The following is an 18,592-nucleotide window of genomic DNA, read 5'->3' as shown; positions in this document are numbered from 1 at the left end:
GCTGTTCAAAAGTACAGGAAATGTTCTTATGTCAGGTCTTTAATATTACACTCCTGTATAGGCTGACAACCATAAGTATGAGCACTTGTACGTAAGACATTTGTAAATTGGGAACCCCCTATACACAGGGTTCTGCCCTCCTTCAGGTATGAACATCTGCAGAGAAATTTGTTGGCAACCGAATTTTGGATGGGATCCTTACAAATCAAATCAAATCCTGACCTTATCCTGCACTATTAGACATACCATTAGACAAGAGAGAGCCAGAGCATGTAGTAACTCTGAAGAACTGAATTACATTCATTTCAATGCAAGGGGTCTTACACTTAAAGGCTGATGAACTCAGGGCATGTTTAAGAATGTGCGATTGGGGCGTCATAGCTACTACAGAAACTTGGCTGAGAGATGGACAAGACTGGCAGCTCAATGTTCTGGGTTTTAGATGCTATAGCAAGGATAGGAAAGGAGGCGAGAAAGGTGGGTGGGGAGGGGTGGGGGATGGCATTTTTGATTAAGGAATACATTACTACCATAACTAGGGAAAATATTTCTGAAAAATCATTCAGTGAAAATATATGGGTAGAAATTACAAATAAGAAAGGACAGATCACTTTGATGGGATTGTACTATAGGCCCCCCAATAGTAAGAGAGAAATTGAGAAACAAATATGTAGGAAGATCTCAGATATATGTAAGTACAATAAGGTTGTAGTAATTTTAACTTTCCAAACATTGACTGGGACCACCATAGTGTTAAAGGTTCGAATGGTGAAGAATTTGTCAAATGTGCTCGAGAAAATTTTCTTTTTCAATATGTGGATGCTCCTACTAGAAAAGGAGCAAAACTAGACCTTCTTCTGGGCAATAAGGCAGGGCAGATGACTGAAGTATAAGTGGGGAAACACTTTGGGTCGAGCAATCATAATTCTATTAGTTTCAAAATGCTTGTGGAAAAAGATAAGCCTTCCATAAAAGTTATAGTTTCCAATTAGAGTAAGGCAAATTTTAATGGTATGAGGCAAGACTTTCAAAGGTTGATTGGTGTAGACTGTTCACAGGTAAAAGCATGTCTGACAAGTGGGAGACATTCAGGAGTGTGATAATGAGAGTTCAGAGGCATTTTGTTCTTGTTAGGGTGAAGGGTAAGGCTGGTAAGATTAAGGAACAATGGATGAATAATGAGATTGAGGTTCTAGTCAAGAATAAAAGAGAATCTTTTTTTAGATATAGACAACTTGGTTCAATTGAATCTTTTAATCAATATAAAGAGTGTAGGGCATTCCTAAGAGAAAAATCAGGAAGGCAAAGAGGCAATATGAGATAGCATTGGCAGATAATGTTAAGGCTAATCCAAAGAGATTCTACAAATACACTAAGAACAAGAGGGTAACTAGTGGGAGGGCAGGGCCTCTTAAAGATTAAGGAGATCATCTGTGTGTTGAATCCCAGGAGATGGGAGAGAAATTAAATGAATTTTTGCATCAGTTTTACTGTGAAGAAAGAAATGGAGCTGAGAGAATGCAGAGAAATAAACTTTATGTTTTAAAAATAAGTTCACATTACAGAAAAGCAAGTTTGGGAGGTCTTATAGAATGCAAAAGTGGATAAATCTTTGAGGCCTAATCTAATGTATCCCAGAATGTTGTGGGAAGTAAGAGAGGAAATAATGAGACCCCTTGCTGAAATATCTGCATCATCTACAACTACGGTCTGTTGACTAGAAAGTGGCTAATAGAGTCATAGAGTAATACAGCACGGAAACAGACAGTTCAGTCCAACCAGTCCATACCAAACGTAATCCCAAACTAAACTAGTCCCATCTGCCTTCTCCTGGCCCATATCCCTCCAAACCTTTCTTATTCATATATCCATCCAAATGTCTTTTAAACATTGTAATTGTACCCATAACCACCACTTCATCAGGAAGTTCATTCCACACGCGAACCACCCTCTGTGTAAAAAAAATTGCCTTTTACGTAATTTTTAAATCTCTCACTGGAGAACTATAGACCTGTGAGTCTGACTTCGGTTGTGGGTAATTATTGGAGGTGATTATAAAAGATAGGATTTACTGACATTTAGAGAGGCAAAAATTAATTAGGGATAGTCAACATGGTTTTATGCAAGGAAGATCGTGTCTTACAAACTTGATTGAGTTTTTTGAGGAAGTTCCTAAAAAGGTTGATGATGGAAAACCATAGACACTGTTTATTTGAATTTTAGTAAAACTTTTGACAAGGTTCCACATGGTAGACTAATTAGTGACGCTAGGTCACAATTCAGGGTGAGCTTGCCAATTGGATACATAATTGGCTTAATGGCAGGAGACAGAGAATAATGGTGGAAGGTTCCTTTTTGGACTAGAGGCCTGTGAACTGCAGTGTTCCGCAGGGATCAGTTCTGGGTCCTCTTTTGTTTGTCACTTATCTAAATGACTTGGATGAGAATATAGATGGCATGGTTAGTAAGTTTGTGGATGATACCAAAATTGGTGGCATTGTAGACAGAGAAGAAGGTTTTCTAAGATTACAAAGTGATCTTGATCAAATGGTCAATGGGCTGAAAAATGGCAGATGGAGTTCAATCTGGATAAATGTGAGGTATTGCATTTTTGTACAACAAACAAGTAGGGCTTATACAATTAATGGTAGGGCCTTGGGGAGTGCTGTTGAACAGTGGGGCCTGGGATGCAGGTACATAATTCTTTAAAGTTTCTGTCACACATAGACAGAATGGTTAAAAAGGCATTTGGCATGCTTGTCTTCATTCCTCAGTCCTTTAAATACAGGAGTTGGTATTATGTGGAGATTGTACAGGACATTGGTGAGGCCTCTTCTGGAATGCTGTGTCCAGTTCTGGTCACCCAGTTATAGGAAGGATATTATCAAGCTGGAGAGGGTTCAGAAGAGATTTACCAGGATGTTGCCGGGTATGGAAGGTTTGACTTATGAAGAATGGCTGGATAGGCTGCGATTTTTTTCACTGGAGTACAGGAGATTGAGAAGTGACCTGATAGAAGTTTATAAAATAATGAGAGGTATAGATAGAGTTGATGGTAGTTATCTTTTCCCTAAGATGGGGACTTTCAAGATTAGGGAGCACATTTTTAAGGTGTGAGATATTTAAAAAAGACATGAGGCAATTTTTTTTACACAGGGTGGTTTGCATGTGGAATGAATTTCCTGAGGAAGTGGTCAAGGTAGGTACAATTACAATATTTAAAAGGATGAATACATGAATAGGAAAAGTTTGAAGGAATATGGGCCAGGAGCAGGTAGGTAGGACTAGTTTAGTTTGGGATCATGTTCGGCATGGACTGGTTGGACCGCAGGGTCTGTTTCCGTGCTATATGACTCTTTGACCTTACTCTTTACAACACAAGTCATTGGCTGTCGATCAAGAATGGGAGGTATAAACTCATGTTCATTTTTCTCTCATCCCTCATTCAGGCTTGTTGAGGATTGTTGTGTTATGACTCAGTGTGGAGGGTTGCACTACTTCATTTTCTATCCTACCCTTTTGCTGATCACAAATTTTTAAAATTTGATGTGGCGGATGATATGACCGGTTTTACAGTTCTCAGACTGTGTTAGGTTTAGCATTAAGAACAGGTCAGCCAACTTTTTGTCAACCACAAACTTCTTTAAAGATACAAAAGCCATACCTACCCTTTTAAAAAAACACATTTGAAGAGAAACAAAAAGAATGAAAATCACACTGTGTTTAATTTAAAGTACTTTGGTCAGGTAGCAGACAAAATCAGTATAAAAATGGATGAGTCATGAATTGTCCCAAATGGTGTTCTGCTTCTGAAGTATTCTGTACACACACAAGCTGCTGGCACTGTGATGCCTTCCTGAAAAGGTGCAGCTGGCTAAATTCCTTTGGCTCCAGATGATGGAGTAAATACCATCAAATCCTCTCTAGGAATCCTCCATGAGAGGTAAAGATGACTTCTGGTCGGCTATCATCTCATACATTTTGCTGAGAGGGGTCATAAAAAAAGAGAGCGAGAACAATGGGCTGTTGATCTTCTATAGGGTCAATTTCTCTCTCACTGAGTTCAATAATGCAATAGATTTATCTCACTCACAAACTGGGCCGTGTGACTTGGCCAAACCTCTCCAGTTCTCCAGATTGAATGACTCCATCTGACCTCCATGCCACTTGCAGATGCAACATTGTCGCTGTTGTACAGAGTCCCTCTTCCTTAAACTTAATCTTTGTTTAAGAGTTCAAAGCAAATTCATGTAGGTCCATACAAGATTTAAAAAAAACATTTAGATTGCTTCTCTTCATGACAATTGTGGCACCAAGACTTTTGCCTCAGTCGAGGTAAACTGACTCAGCACAAAACCAGGAAGCCGACTTGTTACATTTGGTCTGTATCATCACATTAACATCTTTATCACCCACCAAGACTGAGCCAGTTTGCTTCAATTTTATAAAATCAACTTTGTGATTTGTTTTTTTTATTTGTTGTTTGAAATCATGGCAAACTCATAACAAATATATACAGATTAGGCAGACATATATTTTAGAAACAATTGCCACATCACTAACAACCCTTTAGAAACTTACATGTGAAAACATTTTAACTATCAATAATATTGACTGAGAAATGGCTCAGTCATCCTGGAATAGTGCCAGGAGTGTGTCAAGCCAAGTTTATACCACTGTGGACTGCACTGCAGACAGCTATGATGCAAAACCAATATTTTAGAGTCCTCAAACTACCTTGGCTCATGATCTAAATTTTGAGGAATGCATGCTGTTTTCCTTTCCCCTCTTTTCCTCCGTAATAGCTCTTGTGAAATTACACACATGCAAACAAGGCTGTTTGCTTGGGAGGATGTTTGGCTCAATTTTCCTTAACCATGTGCCCAGAGAGGACAGATACCCAAAGTGCCGGGATGCAATGCATTCTGGTGGCACTTCCCCAATGTTGTGTTGCCCAAGGCTCCCTGAAAGTGGGTTCAAACAAGCTCAATGCACATCAGGTGTAACACAGGGTAAAACTGAAGGGTATAATTAAATTTGGTATTGAGCCATTCTGCATTTGGCCAATTGGCTACACAATCTTCAATGTTGACTTTAGGAGTTTGTGTCAATTCACCTCTGATCAAAATCGAACAAAAATCAAAGAGATGGCAGGAAGAAGTAACAGAAAAGACAGAGCTAATATTTTAAGATGTCATACATTTTATAAAAAAGGATTTTAATATGACAGTACCACAGTAGTATGCTTGTGTAACAGGCTATTATAGCATTTGCATTAAGTGGGAAAATTTATACTGCTACTAATCTAATCAACATTTATAAATCAATTAAATTAGTACAATTCATAAATATGCAATTAAGCAGCATAAGTAAATCCTGCCATGTTTCCAAATATGTCTATTGGAGTTTTAAAACTATTACTTAAAATAATACAAATCTGATACCATGTATGTAAGGTGGCTTCTAATAGGAAATATTTTGAAACCTATTGGTAGTGTATGGCAACAATTTAGGGATAAGAAGCAGTCAGAATTATGGATAGGGCATACCCGAATTTCTAACAGGAACTACCAGCAGTCAGAGCTTTTGCCAGCAGCACAGAATTAAAATTTCACTCTGATACTGCATAGTTTCACTGACTGCAAGATGTTGGGAAGGATTTAAAGGAAGCTTGAGAGAAATAACTGCATCTGAGTTATTACTTAACATTTTAAGTAACAAATTTTCTCTTCGGAAGAACATGGAGCAGGAGCTTTGAGATTCTTGTATTATTAACGGGTTGAAATTGAATTGTATAAAAGCTCAGGATCTTTATGCGTAAGATTCTAAATATGGCTCTTTAAGCACCATTTATAGGCACAGTGAGACTCTGCAGTGTCATATATTTGTTTACCTTCAATTTACATTTTAAGTTTAAAACATCAATCAAAAATGTCAAATAGTTTTCTTTTAGATTTATTTTCAACTTAAAGATGCTAACTTGGGTCCTACACAGAATCCAACATCTAAGCTCATTCCATTTACTAGCACATATCTTTAATACTTTGTCACTTTTTATGCTTCAAGGTGCTTGGGGCAGACAATCACTAAGTGACTTATCATTTAATTTCACTTCTATGCTGTAAAGGACGAGAATAATGCTCCCTACATTCCAGATAAATCAACAGATCAGTGTCACCAGATCACAGGCAAGTATGGACAAGGAAGATTCATTTTCCCATTTTAGTGGAATCTTTCAGTAAGAGTCCACAGTCTCTTCACTGCTGCATTTAATTTTTTCTTAAAGTAGTTCCATTTGTAGTGAATTTCTGTTAACCATTTTTCTTCCTCTATATTGTTTTTTAAACATCTTTGTATTCTTTCAACTGTCATTATTCTCCCCACATATATTTTAACAAACTCAGCAATTCCATTGTCCATTCAATACTATTATCTGATTTAGCGACATTGATAAATTTGATTAATTTCCGAAAATAAGTTTAATTTTAAGCTTCTGAATCCTGAAGGTTGAATTTCTATGGGGACTGCCTAATTGACCAAGACTTTGGCAGAGATCTATAAAACCCTGCTCCCATCCAAGAAATGACATAAATATCAAGTTAAGCCATGTCTCTGATATTTCTATTCATTAACTACAAAACTTACAATGGAAGAAAACGAGAGTTTGGCCCAGGAAAGTACTAATGCAAATTATCAATGTGAATTTGATATGCTATGGGTCCCAAACTGGCCCCTTGAGCACCCATACATTACCTCTTCCCAAGTCTAACATAAGCCTCCAGACATGCCCACCCTGAAGAAGTTCTGCTCCTCTCTCTGACGGAGTTTCCGGTCCAATCTTTTTTCTTGTCCACTGTACTTCTTACTCCCTCCCACACCCTATCTTCTGCATATAAACCAACATTTTCCTAGCTACCATCAGTCCTGAGAAAGTGTCACCGGACCTGAAATGTTAACTCTGATTTTTCTTCACAGATGCTGCCAGACTTGCTGAGCTTTTTCAGCAACTTCTGTTTTTGTTCCTGATTTACAACATCCGCAGTTCTTTCGGTTTTTTTATAAACCTTTAGTGTTAGTCAATTTGATTTTGAAGGTAGCTTGGAGTCTTTCACATCAAACTTTCGTTCAATATATTTGGTTAGTGCAGATACATAATTTTGTGAAGATTTCAAAAGTCTATTTGGAATCTGAAGAAATAGTCAAGGAGAAAGAAAAATCTATATTTGTGCAGCATCTTTCACAATCATTAGACACTGCAAAGTGCTTCACAGCTAATAAAATACTTTTGAAGCATTGTGACTCGGAAACATGGCAGCCATTTGCACACAACAGCTCCTACAAATGGCAATGTGACAATGATTAAATACTCTGCTTTTTGAGATTCTACTTGAGGAATGAATATTGGCAGGACACCAGGGCAGTTCCCTTACTTTTCAAGGTATACAATTATAGACCCAGAGCCATGGATTAATGGCACAGAAGGAGGTCATTCAGCTCATCAAGTCCATGCCAGCTTTCTCTGGAAAATCAATCTCCTTCCCTTGCACTGTCTGCATAGCCCTAAATGATTATTTCCTTCAAGTATTTATCCACGTTCCTTTTGAAAGAATTGGTCGTCTCTGCTTCCATTACCCTTGAAGGCAGCAAGTTCCAAGTCATTACCACTTGGTGTAAACTAAATTCTTCTTTTTATCTGCCACCTGCGTCTCTTGCCCAAACCTTAAATCTGTGCGCTTAGTGCTGTAGCATCAACTAATGAGAACTGTTTTATCATACACTGTTCACATGTCATAATCTTGTGTACTTCTATCAAATCTCCACTCAATCTCCTTTGCTCCAATGAGGAGATTCTCCAACCTAGCCTTGTGGCTAAATTTTTTCATCCCTGGAACGATTCTAATAAATCCCCTTTGCATTCTTTCAAGGATCCTCACATCTTTTCTAAATGTGTTGTCCAGAACTGGATGCAACTGTGATCTAACCATAACTTTACATGGTTCAGCACAACTCCCTTACTTCTGTACTCAGCACCTTTGCTAACCAGTTTCTAATATGCCCTGCAACTTTACAAAAATCTAAAGGTCCTTCTTTCCCTATGGAACTGTGCTATCTTTATTGTCTCTTTCTATCTATTCTGCCAAAATGCATCACCTCACATTTCTGCATATTAAACAAGAGCTGGCGCTTGTCTGCACCCCTCAGCCAGCTTCATGATGTCCTGTTGCACTCATTTATATCACTCTCACTGTTTGGCAGTCCTCCAAGTTTGGGATCATTGGCAAATTTTGCTCTGCATTCCAATATCCAAGTTATTTTTATATATCAATTAAAGCAGTGGTCCTACCACTGACCCTTCAGGCTGTCTACTATCCTGCACTCTGCAAAATAACGATTCACAATGACTCATTGCTTTCAATCTTTGGATAAAATCTAAGTTGTCAATGTCACTCATATTTATGAGACACAATTTTGATAACTAGCTTTTTATCAGGTGTTCCTGAGAACAGTAACATGAAATGTTTAACTTCCACTTGAGAAAGAACTTGAGGCAACATTTTAAATAGACGTAGTAGTAATGTCACTGGACTAGTAATTGAGAGGCACAGGAAAATGCTCTGAAGATACAGGTTCAAATCATACCATGGCAGGTCGTGAAATTCATTGATAAAACTGGAACTGAAAGTTAGTCTCAGTAACAATGACCATGAAACTGTCATCAATTTTTGCTAAAAACCCAGTGATCCATGATTGTCCTTCAGGGAAGGAAATATGCCGTCCTTACCGGGTCTGGCTGACATGTGACTCTAAACCTTTAGCAATGTGGTTGAATCTTAACTGCCCTCTGAAATGATCTGACAAGACACTTAATTCAAGGACAATTAGGGGTGGGCAACTAACTAGCCTCGTCATATCCATGAAATAATTTGAAAAGCATCTCTACTAATATTGCTGTGGAGTGCCAGCCTTAATTATAATTCTTTGGACTGGCAGCTGAACTTAGAACTTGCTTCAGCTGGAAGTGAGAGCACTATCAATTGACAACATGGAGTGTGACCTTTGCCTTCCCGACTGAATATTTTGAGGAAGTAACATTTAGTATATTAATATCCAGCATATTTTAATTTTGTACACTCAGCAAAATTAATTTTGAACAAGGTTCACTTATCTTAATTTGAAAGTATTTGCTGGTAGGTTAAACAAAAAATGCATAATAATAGTGATTAGATCATACCGGTATTCTCCTAAGATTATAAAACCTACCTTGTAACATGTTAAGTTTTTGGTCTCAATTCGTACCAGTACACCACAAGAAGAGTGCATAGCTATAGATAAAACTTTGCAATTGCGCTACACTATTGGTAGCTTTAGAAAGCAAGTGTAAACTTCAACAAACCCAGCTAAGTTTATACAGGAAGAAAAATTGCTGCCAACACTCCCCATTGCAGTTCTGATGACAGGTCACAGACCTGAAACATTAACTCTTTTTCTCGCTCACTTCTCCCTTTCCACTGATACTGCTGGATCTGCAAGTATTTGCGACATTTTTCTGGCATTAGCTCAGATTTCCAGCATCTGCAAAATTTTGTTTTTGTAAAGTTCATATCAGAATGAAGGAAAACCGGTTGTCGCAGGAAATCCTTTGTCAAGGAACAGAAATGGACTTGGTTCACGGTTCTCAAACAAAGAAACTTATTTTGTAGTAACTGATCCAAGATGACTTCATTTTTTTAGTTGTTTTTTTGTCGAAACGGCGGATTTTGAGAAGGACCCCTGTTTATTCTGATCTAGATTGCAGTCTGATCCGTCTCCATCTCGATGTAGTTGTTGACGGAAGAGCAGGCAGACGTGGCTTTGCCTGTGGCTCTAAATGATGGTGGCCCCGGCGCTTGGATCCAGCTGGAGAATTGCCCACTATTGTCAGCCTTACCTTTCGCAGCCCTATGGCGACAACACAGAATTACAGCCACTATGCAAAGGAGGAGCAGGCCAGCGGAGAGTGAACCCAGGACGCAGGCCAGGAGCCAGCCTCTATCCGCCTCGTTTCTCACTGGATCGGGCACGCTGTCCGTGCCGTGGAGCTCCCTGCCCACGGGCGATGTGACCGGTGACCGGCTCCCGATGCTAAAATACAGGACAGTCCCAGTTTTCGTGGTTGCCCCTCCTGGCCTGTCTGCGGTGGACCCCAAGCGGATCCCCAGGGCTGTTGGCAAGGTGTCGGAGGTTGCGGCCTCCGTGTTCCAGTCCGTAGCCGGGGCGGTCGGGATGCTGACTATGGCCTGTGAGGTGCTGACCACGTCCAGTGGGGCGCAGGACACCCCATCTGCCCTCAAGGTGTATCCGGGCCTGCAGGAGCACTGGAAGCTGCCTTGGGTGTTGGAGCAGGGCCCCTGACACGGCTGCCCGGCGCACTCGTCCACGTCGACGCAGGCGTGCCCGCTGGCCTCGTAGCCGGGGCGGCACTGGCACGTGTAGGACCCCGGCGTGTTCTGGCACCGGTGGGCACAGGGCTGGGAGGTGCACTCGTCGACGTCCAGGCAGCCGCGCCCGTCCTCGGCCGGGACGTAGCCCGCACGGCAGGAGCACTCGAAGCCTTCGGGCCTTTGGACGCACAGCTGCTCGCAGGGGTGTCCCAGGCAGGGATCCAGGGGCGGACAGGGGCGTCCCAGGCAGGGATCCAGGGGTAAGCACGAGCGAAGATCGTCCGCGAGTCTGTAACCGTCCAGGCAACGGCACGAGGCCCTCCCGCCCAAACCGTCCACGCAGAGCTGGGCGCAGCCGCCATTGTCCGCCTCGCAGCCGAAGGGACGGGCGCAGCGCAGGGGGTCGTCCGGCGACCAGCCGTACGAGCCGGGGCTCGTCTCCTGGCACAGGGTGTAACTGTCCGACCCGGAGCCCCGGCACGACACCGCGGCCAGCGAGCCGAAGGGCACCAGGGCCAGGGTGGCGCTCTCGGCGTCGAACGGGGTGGTGTAGGTGACCGAGCCGGGCCCGGCTAGCTCGATGGGCCGGCACATGCCCCGGAAGCTGAACTTGCAGAGGTAGCCTTCGACCCGGCCGTGACCGCACACGCCATCCGCCCAGGCGAAGCGCCTTCCCGAGGCTCCGGGGTCGGAGGAGGAGAAGACGGCGAGGTGGACGCAGCGGTGGGCGGTGCATGTGCTGAGGGGCTCCCGGGCCCAGTTGGAGTAGGTGGTGTCCTCGCCTCCCGAGGTCCAGACGAAGCCCCTCAGAGGCTTGTGCTGCTGGTAGCAGTGCCGGCGGGGCAGCTGGAGCCCCAGCCAGAACCTCCAGCGGGCGCCCGTCGACGGCGACCCGGCGAGGCTCGACTCCAGCAGCCGATGGATGTGCTTCGCCTCCCCTTCGTCCTTTACTGTCGCCAGGTTCCCCCCATTGGCCTTGCAGCTGTCCAGCGCCTCCCAGAAGGGCTTGCCGACCATGTGCGCCGTGTAGCAGGCATCGCTGGTGCAGAGGGTGGAGTGCGAGGACGCTGCAGCCAAATGACCCCTCAGGGTGCCCAGCAAGAGTTGGCATAGCAGCAGCAGCATCCTCCCAGAGCCTGGCAGCAGAGTTCCTCAACGTGAGAGCGTGTCCTAGTCTGAACTGCTCTAAGCTGTGTCTGCAATATGTGCTGCAGCGTGTGTTTTCATTGACCCCCCCCCCCCCAACTTTTTTTTTAATTGTTGACAGGAGCTCCCTGCTTCCCCATGTGTCTTTTTGGTCCTGTGAACGATTCTCCCACGGTTTCAGCACAGCCTGCAGCGGAAACGATGGAGAAGTCACTGGAGAGTTTGCAAATTGTTGTTGCATTCCAACGTGGAAAGCAGCGAAGATGTTTAACTTCAAAAGAGCGAAGTGCACTTTCACATGCCTCATTTTCCCCTCCAGCTTTTCATCCCTGGTCTTTGCAGTCAACATTCATATCAGTGTATGATGAATGATGCTTTGTTTAGAACAAGCTGAAACGTCTTCCACTCAGTAAAATTGACAGAGCCCACATTTCACACCCCATGCTCAATTCACATCCCAGTGATTTCTTTTGGCGGGGAGGGGGGAAAGGTAGGTGTGCATTATTCATTATTGGCTATATCGGGGTCACGGCAAAACGAGAGCGAGTGGAAAATTCAGAGTAGCCAAGTTAAAGTGACAACACAGCTAAAGATGTATTTACAACGTAGTCCCCTCAGCTAATCCCTACCCCCATTCCCCTGAGATCTTTATCGCCGAGGTCGTGGGAATGTTACATTGGAATTGCGAGGCTGCCAGAACAGCTGTCCTCAACATAATTAAGACTTCGGGCATTTTTTTTAAAGTGAATTTTATCTAAAGATAATTCCCTTTGTTAAATATGTTATCACTTGAGGGAGATTGATTTGATTACCTTTCAATAATAATATGTTTTAATATTTCCCAAATCAAATTGTGGAAAGGATTAAGCACATTACCAGAGTATAGGAAATTACTTGCTGAATAATGCTGTGAAACCTCAGAATTTTAAATATGGTGTAACTTAGTCTGTCATCCAAAATAAAATCGTATGGAATTTGGGAGTTGCAATTGAAGAATGTCCAGTTGTTATTAATGATGATCTTCTGTAGTGTATTATATTAATTAAAACTATTCAGTATTGTTTTTTAAAAAAAACCGACAAATGCTCATAGACCACACACTATTTTTTGCACAACCAGAATTATACTTAATTGGCAGAAATAGTACATACTTTCCCATAACTACTAAATGACAGCAAAGAAAAAGTGGGACAATCTTGCATGAATCATACTTGTAGAATCAAAACAAGCACCAGAATCATATAATTAATTGCAGGTGAACTGCTTTACACCAATTTGCTGTCCATTTGACCTTATGTATATAAGGTTACCATCAGATCATAATCTGCATTGGAAATATTTAAATTAAGCTAAATGCATTTATTCCCTACCTTTTCTTTCAGTCTTGCTCTTTTAATTCAACATTTTGTTTCCTCATTTTTGTAGTGGATTTGATGTTGAATTAATTTTGTAATCGATACTTTCTCTTTGGTATTCTGCACTGATCATTGGCAAGTCTTCAATCTGATGGAGTAAGGAGATATGCAGGTACTTGCTCTGTCCACACTGGTCCTAGATGCCTGGTAGAGGGCACCACACTGTATCAGCTCTCTAATGACTATAAGACCTCGGTCAATGCCTTTTTAACCAACTTAGTGTAAGTGAGAACCATTAGTTGCAACATTATGAAAGAACTCCTGAAGCATCAAATACCGTGCACTGGGAATGCATAATGACTGAGAGGAGCACACCGATGTCTGGCAAGGAGCTCTTAAGTGGTTGCCGTTTGTCCTTACATGGGTTATGCTATTCATAATGAGAAAAAGAGGCTTCAGGTAAGGCAAGCAACCAAACAACGTTATTCAAGGAAGTAGTTTTGGAATCATAATACAGGAAGGCTGTGGCTTCCAAATGCTCAACATTCAGGTTGGCCACTTTAAATTTGTGCCATGCAAGAGAATTTAAAGGGCTGTGTATTTAAACTGCACATTTTGAAAGGAGAGAATATTGTGCAGAAGCTGAGAGAGCATCTGTGGAAAGAGAAATAAAGTCAATGTTTCAGCTTCAGTTCCTGGCCTTTCCTGAAATGCATTCTTGTTTCTTTCCCATAGAATCCCAAAAGTGGAAAAGTTGGAAGCACAGTGTGTAGATTCAACCAAGCACGTTGTTTAACTCAGTATCACCCACAAGCTCAGGTGTACTCAGTTAAATCATTTGCAGAATGGAACAGTTGATGAAGCACAGAGAATGATTGAAGAGGAACAAGCCTTGAATGAGACAGATTACAATCCGCTGACAAATGAGAATGTAACACAGAGTTTGTACAGTTTGAAGAACTCAGGAGGAGAGCAGAGCCCTCAGTTGTACAGCACTATGTGACTGCCTGGCTATGTTGCAGATAATGATGCAGATTTTGAGCTTTTATCTGCAGCAGAATCTGTATGTCTTATTCCTTATGCACAGTCAATGGCTCAGGCTTAGCTTTACAAGTGAAAACAAGAATTTGTATTTCCATACCACCCTTAACATAGTAAGATATCACAAGGTTCTTCACAGGGGTATTGTCAAACAAGGTGTAACATTGGAGATTTTAGGATTACCAAGAGTTTGGTTTTTAGACATGTCTTTAAAGAGCAGATGTAGAGAGGAGGAAATTCTAGCGATTAGTGCCTGAGCAGCAGATAGTCTGCTTTTCTTATGTTTGTTGAGGATAAATGTGCAATAGGACCCTGAAGATAACGTTCCTGATTTTCTTCAAAACGGATCCAAGGATCTTTTACAACCACTGAAAGAACAGGCCAGTATAACTAATAATAACAGAATCTCTAGAGCTATCGCACAAATTTACTTATAATCTTGCATCCCAGATCAGGATGTCCTGGGGTGCATATTGTCCTAGATTTCTGCTATCTCTGTAAATTTTGTTTCTGTTCGCACTTCGGGCACTCAGCCTGGAGATTAGTATTCCAGCAATGTCCTGCAGGTGTCTGAAGGGTGACATCTGAGCAGGCAACGTAAGAATTGGCGTGGGATGTGTGTATGTAGGCCACCGTTCACTCCCAAACCCACCCCCACCTATTGGTCCATGTGCATTCAACTTGTTCCCAAGGTCTTGTCAGCCTTCCTATGGTGACATGTCCCTTATTATTTTCATCCAGAGTTGAATACCCTGATTCTAGATAGTGCCCTAGTTTAATGCCTCATCCCTCAGTACTGAAATTTTGTGCCAGCCTTGACTTTTGCACACAGGTCTATTGAGTGTGTTCAAAGTGGTGATAGGTGAATGGGACTTGTTGTGAGCTCAAGCTTCAGGGGTGATAAAGTGGAAGGATGGCCAAGAGTGCATTGCAACTGTAAAGTTTTGAGGTAAAAATATCTGAAATGTGGAGAAGCAGGCTACTAATTTCTAGCTCCACTGCAGCAACACAAGACATCGACATCAGCATGTTTGGATTGAAATACAATCATACAAATGTCCTTCCTGGTCTGCCAGGATTATGTGACCTCTATCATGAGAAACATACACTGCATCTTAGTGTCAACTTCAATAAAAGTACTGTTCTGGTGTCTTGTGAACACAGAGCATGGAGTCAGAAGTGAAGTTGAGATTGAGTGTAGAAGAGCTGGAAAATATCAGAGCTGCTGTCAGAGAGACACAGAATGAGCAGAGTTCTAAAAAGCTACAAGAAGCAACTGAAAGAAACTGAAACAGGCCACAGGGATGGAACACTGGGCAAGAGAAAATGGCTGCAGCTTTTCTTCAACCAGCTCCAGATGAAATGAAAGATTGAATGAAGCAAAAAATTTTTCCAGGCACTGTGACAATATTATGAATTAAGAGCAAAATCTGTTTAATAAGGCAATGCAGCTATGCACTCTTATACACATCATCTTGGGAAGACTTTTTCAAAGTGTACAGCACCCTGAATTTCCCTGAACAGAAAAAGAACAGGATACAGAAATGTTGAAAGTCTTGAAGGCACACATTTAGCCCCAAGTGATTGTGACTTATGGATGGTACATGTTTAATGTTAAGGTCCAAGATGGAAAAGAGTACATTGATCAATATATGATCTCATTAGCTCACAGAATTCTCTGATTTTTTTCACATATAAAAGACAATCTAATTAAAAACACTGTTAGACACAAGAGATCCTGCAGTGAAAACACATCTATTGAGAATCTTCCTCTATGGAAAGAAATTGATATATGCAAAAGTGCTGAAGTTGTGAATCACCACCTGGAATCTATAGCAGAACAGATCATGTCTTGCATTATTCTGGCAGATTCCCAGATACATAAGGCATAATGATGATAGACAAAAGGTTACTGTGAATGATATTATGCAAAAGAGAAGACCACATGTCCTGTGTGGGGAAAGCAGTATTCTCTGCAAGAATGCAAATCATCTTACACACCCATCTACGGCCAGAAAGAAGTACAGATGGCTAGAAACAGGTACATATGGTTGCTGGGGAGATATGAACTGAAGTATCAGATAATTACTTTATATTGTACGACACATTGGTTCAGAGTTTGATAGATTGGTGACTGTTGGAATGGTCAAGTGTCAGATGGAAACCGGTGCATCATGCAATTTCATAACCTTCACAGACATGTGCAAAATGGCTCAACATGGCCATTCAAAAATGAAGCCCTGTAAATTAAGATTCAGGCTACATGATGGCACCATATCCATACTGAGGGTACATATTGTTCTGTATGACCAATGCAATAACATAAATGATGATCTGGAGTTCTAGATCATAGAAGGTAAGCAAAAGCCAATCATCTCAGCCAGAACAAGTCTAAAGCTTGGACTGGGAACTGTCAAAAGATATTTGCAATGTGTCACAGCACATATTGACCCTGGAACACATTCTAGGCAAGTACAAGACGTGTTTACAGGGTTAGAATGTCATCCAGGAGATTATTATATCTAAGCTGATGAGAGTGTAAGACTAGTTCAGCATCTGCTGAAGGACAGCCTGAAACACAAAGCAGGAGATGTGAAAAAGAAGAGAGGAATAAAGAAAGTAGCGGCGAAACAAGCTGAAAATGTGTATCAACTCAAAGGATCTATATAAAGATTTGAAGAGATCTCACTGCTCTGATCAACAATCTTAAAAAATGTCACAACTTGCAAAGGCAAAAGTCTTCCAACACCCTAGATATGAAGGAAGGTTAGCGGCAAGTGAAGCTGGAATAAAACAGCAACATCCTTGTCACATTATGGATGTCCCTCAGTTGATACAGATAGTTATTCATGTGTCTGGTAATTGCACGGCTGCAGAGAAATATCAACACAGAAAACTTGAGATAGTCGAGTGGAGAACATAGTATATGATCTGTTTGTTTATGGTTGTAGGGACACAATGAAAATGACCATTACTGACCATAATCAAAACCTAGTGTGACTGCTCAACAGAACTCACCTGATGAATCTGAAACTGAACAAGAAAAGTTTACAATTAAAAAATGTCTGAAGTCAAGTACACAAGGCATGTACTGGCAGCAAAAGGCCTTTGCACAAATCCTGAAAAGGTGAAAACTATACCAATGATGCAGCAACCAGGAGATGTTAAAAAATGCATAGACCTGTTAGACTCATCAACAATTTGGTTAAATTCCTTTCCAGTTTGCTGTCAAGAGTATGAACTATTACATCATTGCGTGGCCAATGGCGTGCAGAGGTGTTGGGGCAAGGTGCAAGGAAAAAATGTCCTTCATTCGCCGATATAGTCATGTGACCTCTACCTTAGTAAAACGCCAATAAGGACTCGGTTGTTACCAGATTGCTGACTTCTGAGCACTGAACATGACAGCCACATCCTCTTCTCCATTGCGGACACACCATGGGCCTGGTGTTCATGGATTGCTGCTTGATCATCGTCTTCATTGTGACTGGCACACTCCATGGATACGAGCATCATCTTCAGTAGATTGACAAAACAATTTCAGGTGGCTGTCTGGATCGCCAGTTTGGGCACAGGCATGTGGTTGCCATTAGATTTACTTTCAAGTCAGATGTATCACTAGGTCTGCCTTTCTATGTTGGTTGAACATTATTAAAATGACACTTTAAACAGCAGCAAGAGAACAATTAATCCTCTGCATCTTTTCTCTTTTATAATACAGTTACTACATCTCTGAGCTGCTAACAATAATCTTTGAAGCAGAATAAAATGAATGACCTTTGCTGATGTCTTTGTAGCACTGTAGATCCTCATTTGTATTCTGTGAAACAGGAAGCACCAAATGACCAGCCCTTGAAATTATGAGAAAATAAATTATTCCTGTTTGCAGTAAAGATGTTAATGTACGTATTTTGTTCATCATAACTGCTGTGCAATAATTGTATGATGGGTTCTCCTGTCAGTCAACTCTCAATATTATTCTGCACAACTGATATCATCACCTCTTCGTCATCAATCAATTTGATTCAAACAGTTCTACTAAATGCAATTGTCACTGCTCACATTAAGCCAAGGTCACAAGTAATCATATTGAAATGATAGATGGCAGACTGACTGTGGTATTGTGTTACCTTGGTAAAAAAAAACTTGAGTTCTGTGAATATGTGAATAGCCAATTAGGGGCCCAGCACCTATTCACAGAGTCTGAGAGTCAATACAGTGCTGAAAAAGGCTGTTCAGCGCACCGAGTTCACTCCAGAATTCCTCATACTTTATTACTTGCATCTTAGATCAAGTTAATATTGTACAGCTTAAAACCAAATGAAAAAGTGGTCCATGGATATCTTTGATTAACTCAAAGGATCTACTGGATGTATGAGGGCACAGCACAGATCATGGTAAATCCAGGTCTGATCCCCAGCTACTGAATTGAGCTAAGATCCTGACATGAATTGCCATGCTGGTTAGAGATGTATAAATTAGTTAGATGTATAAATTAGAGATAATTGACTTGAAATGCTGGGCTGGATTTAACAGGAGGTTTACAGCTCAACTCCCACTTAATCAGGCACATTCAGAAGAAAGAGATAACAAGGTGTAGAGCTGGATGAACACAGCAGGCCAAACAGC

At 41.4% G+C, this 18,592-nt stretch overlaps 1 protein-coding gene and 1 long non-coding RNA gene across 2 annotated transcripts in view; one reads left to right on the top strand and one right to left on the bottom strand.

Annotated features, from left to right (window-relative positions):
• The window catches only part of LOC125484050, a 77,956-nt gene that overhangs the window by 15,153 nt on the left and 44,211 nt on the right, over window positions 1–18,592 (top strand). The gene's annotated exons all lie outside the window — the stretch shown is intronic.
• Window positions 3,705–11,589, bottom strand: LOC109934107 (complement component C1q receptor-like). Its single transcript, XM_048601243.1, has one exon. The coding sequence runs from the start codon at window positions 11,544–11,546 to the stop codon at window positions 9,786–9,788; it is 1,761 nt and encodes a 586-aa protein (XP_048457200.1). The 5' UTR covers window positions 11,547–11,589; the 3' UTR covers window positions 3,705–9,785.

Source organism: Rhincodon typus, chromosome 9 (assembly GCF_021869965.1).
Source record: "Rhincodon typus isolate 14 chromosome 9, sRhiTyp1.1, whole genome shotgun sequence".
Classification (NCBI taxonomy): Eukaryota; Metazoa; Chordata; class Chondrichthyes; order Orectolobiformes; family Rhincodontidae; genus Rhincodon; species Rhincodon typus.
The sequence above is the reverse complement of the archived record's forward strand: the minus strand, read 5'-3'. Positions and strand labels throughout refer to the sequence as shown.

Excerpts from the sequence above, each read along its gene's own strand:
- LOC109934107 (XM_048601243.1), bottom strand. The coding sequence starts at position 11,546 with ATGCTGCTGCTGCTATGCCAACTCTTGCTGGGCACCCTGAGGGGTCAT.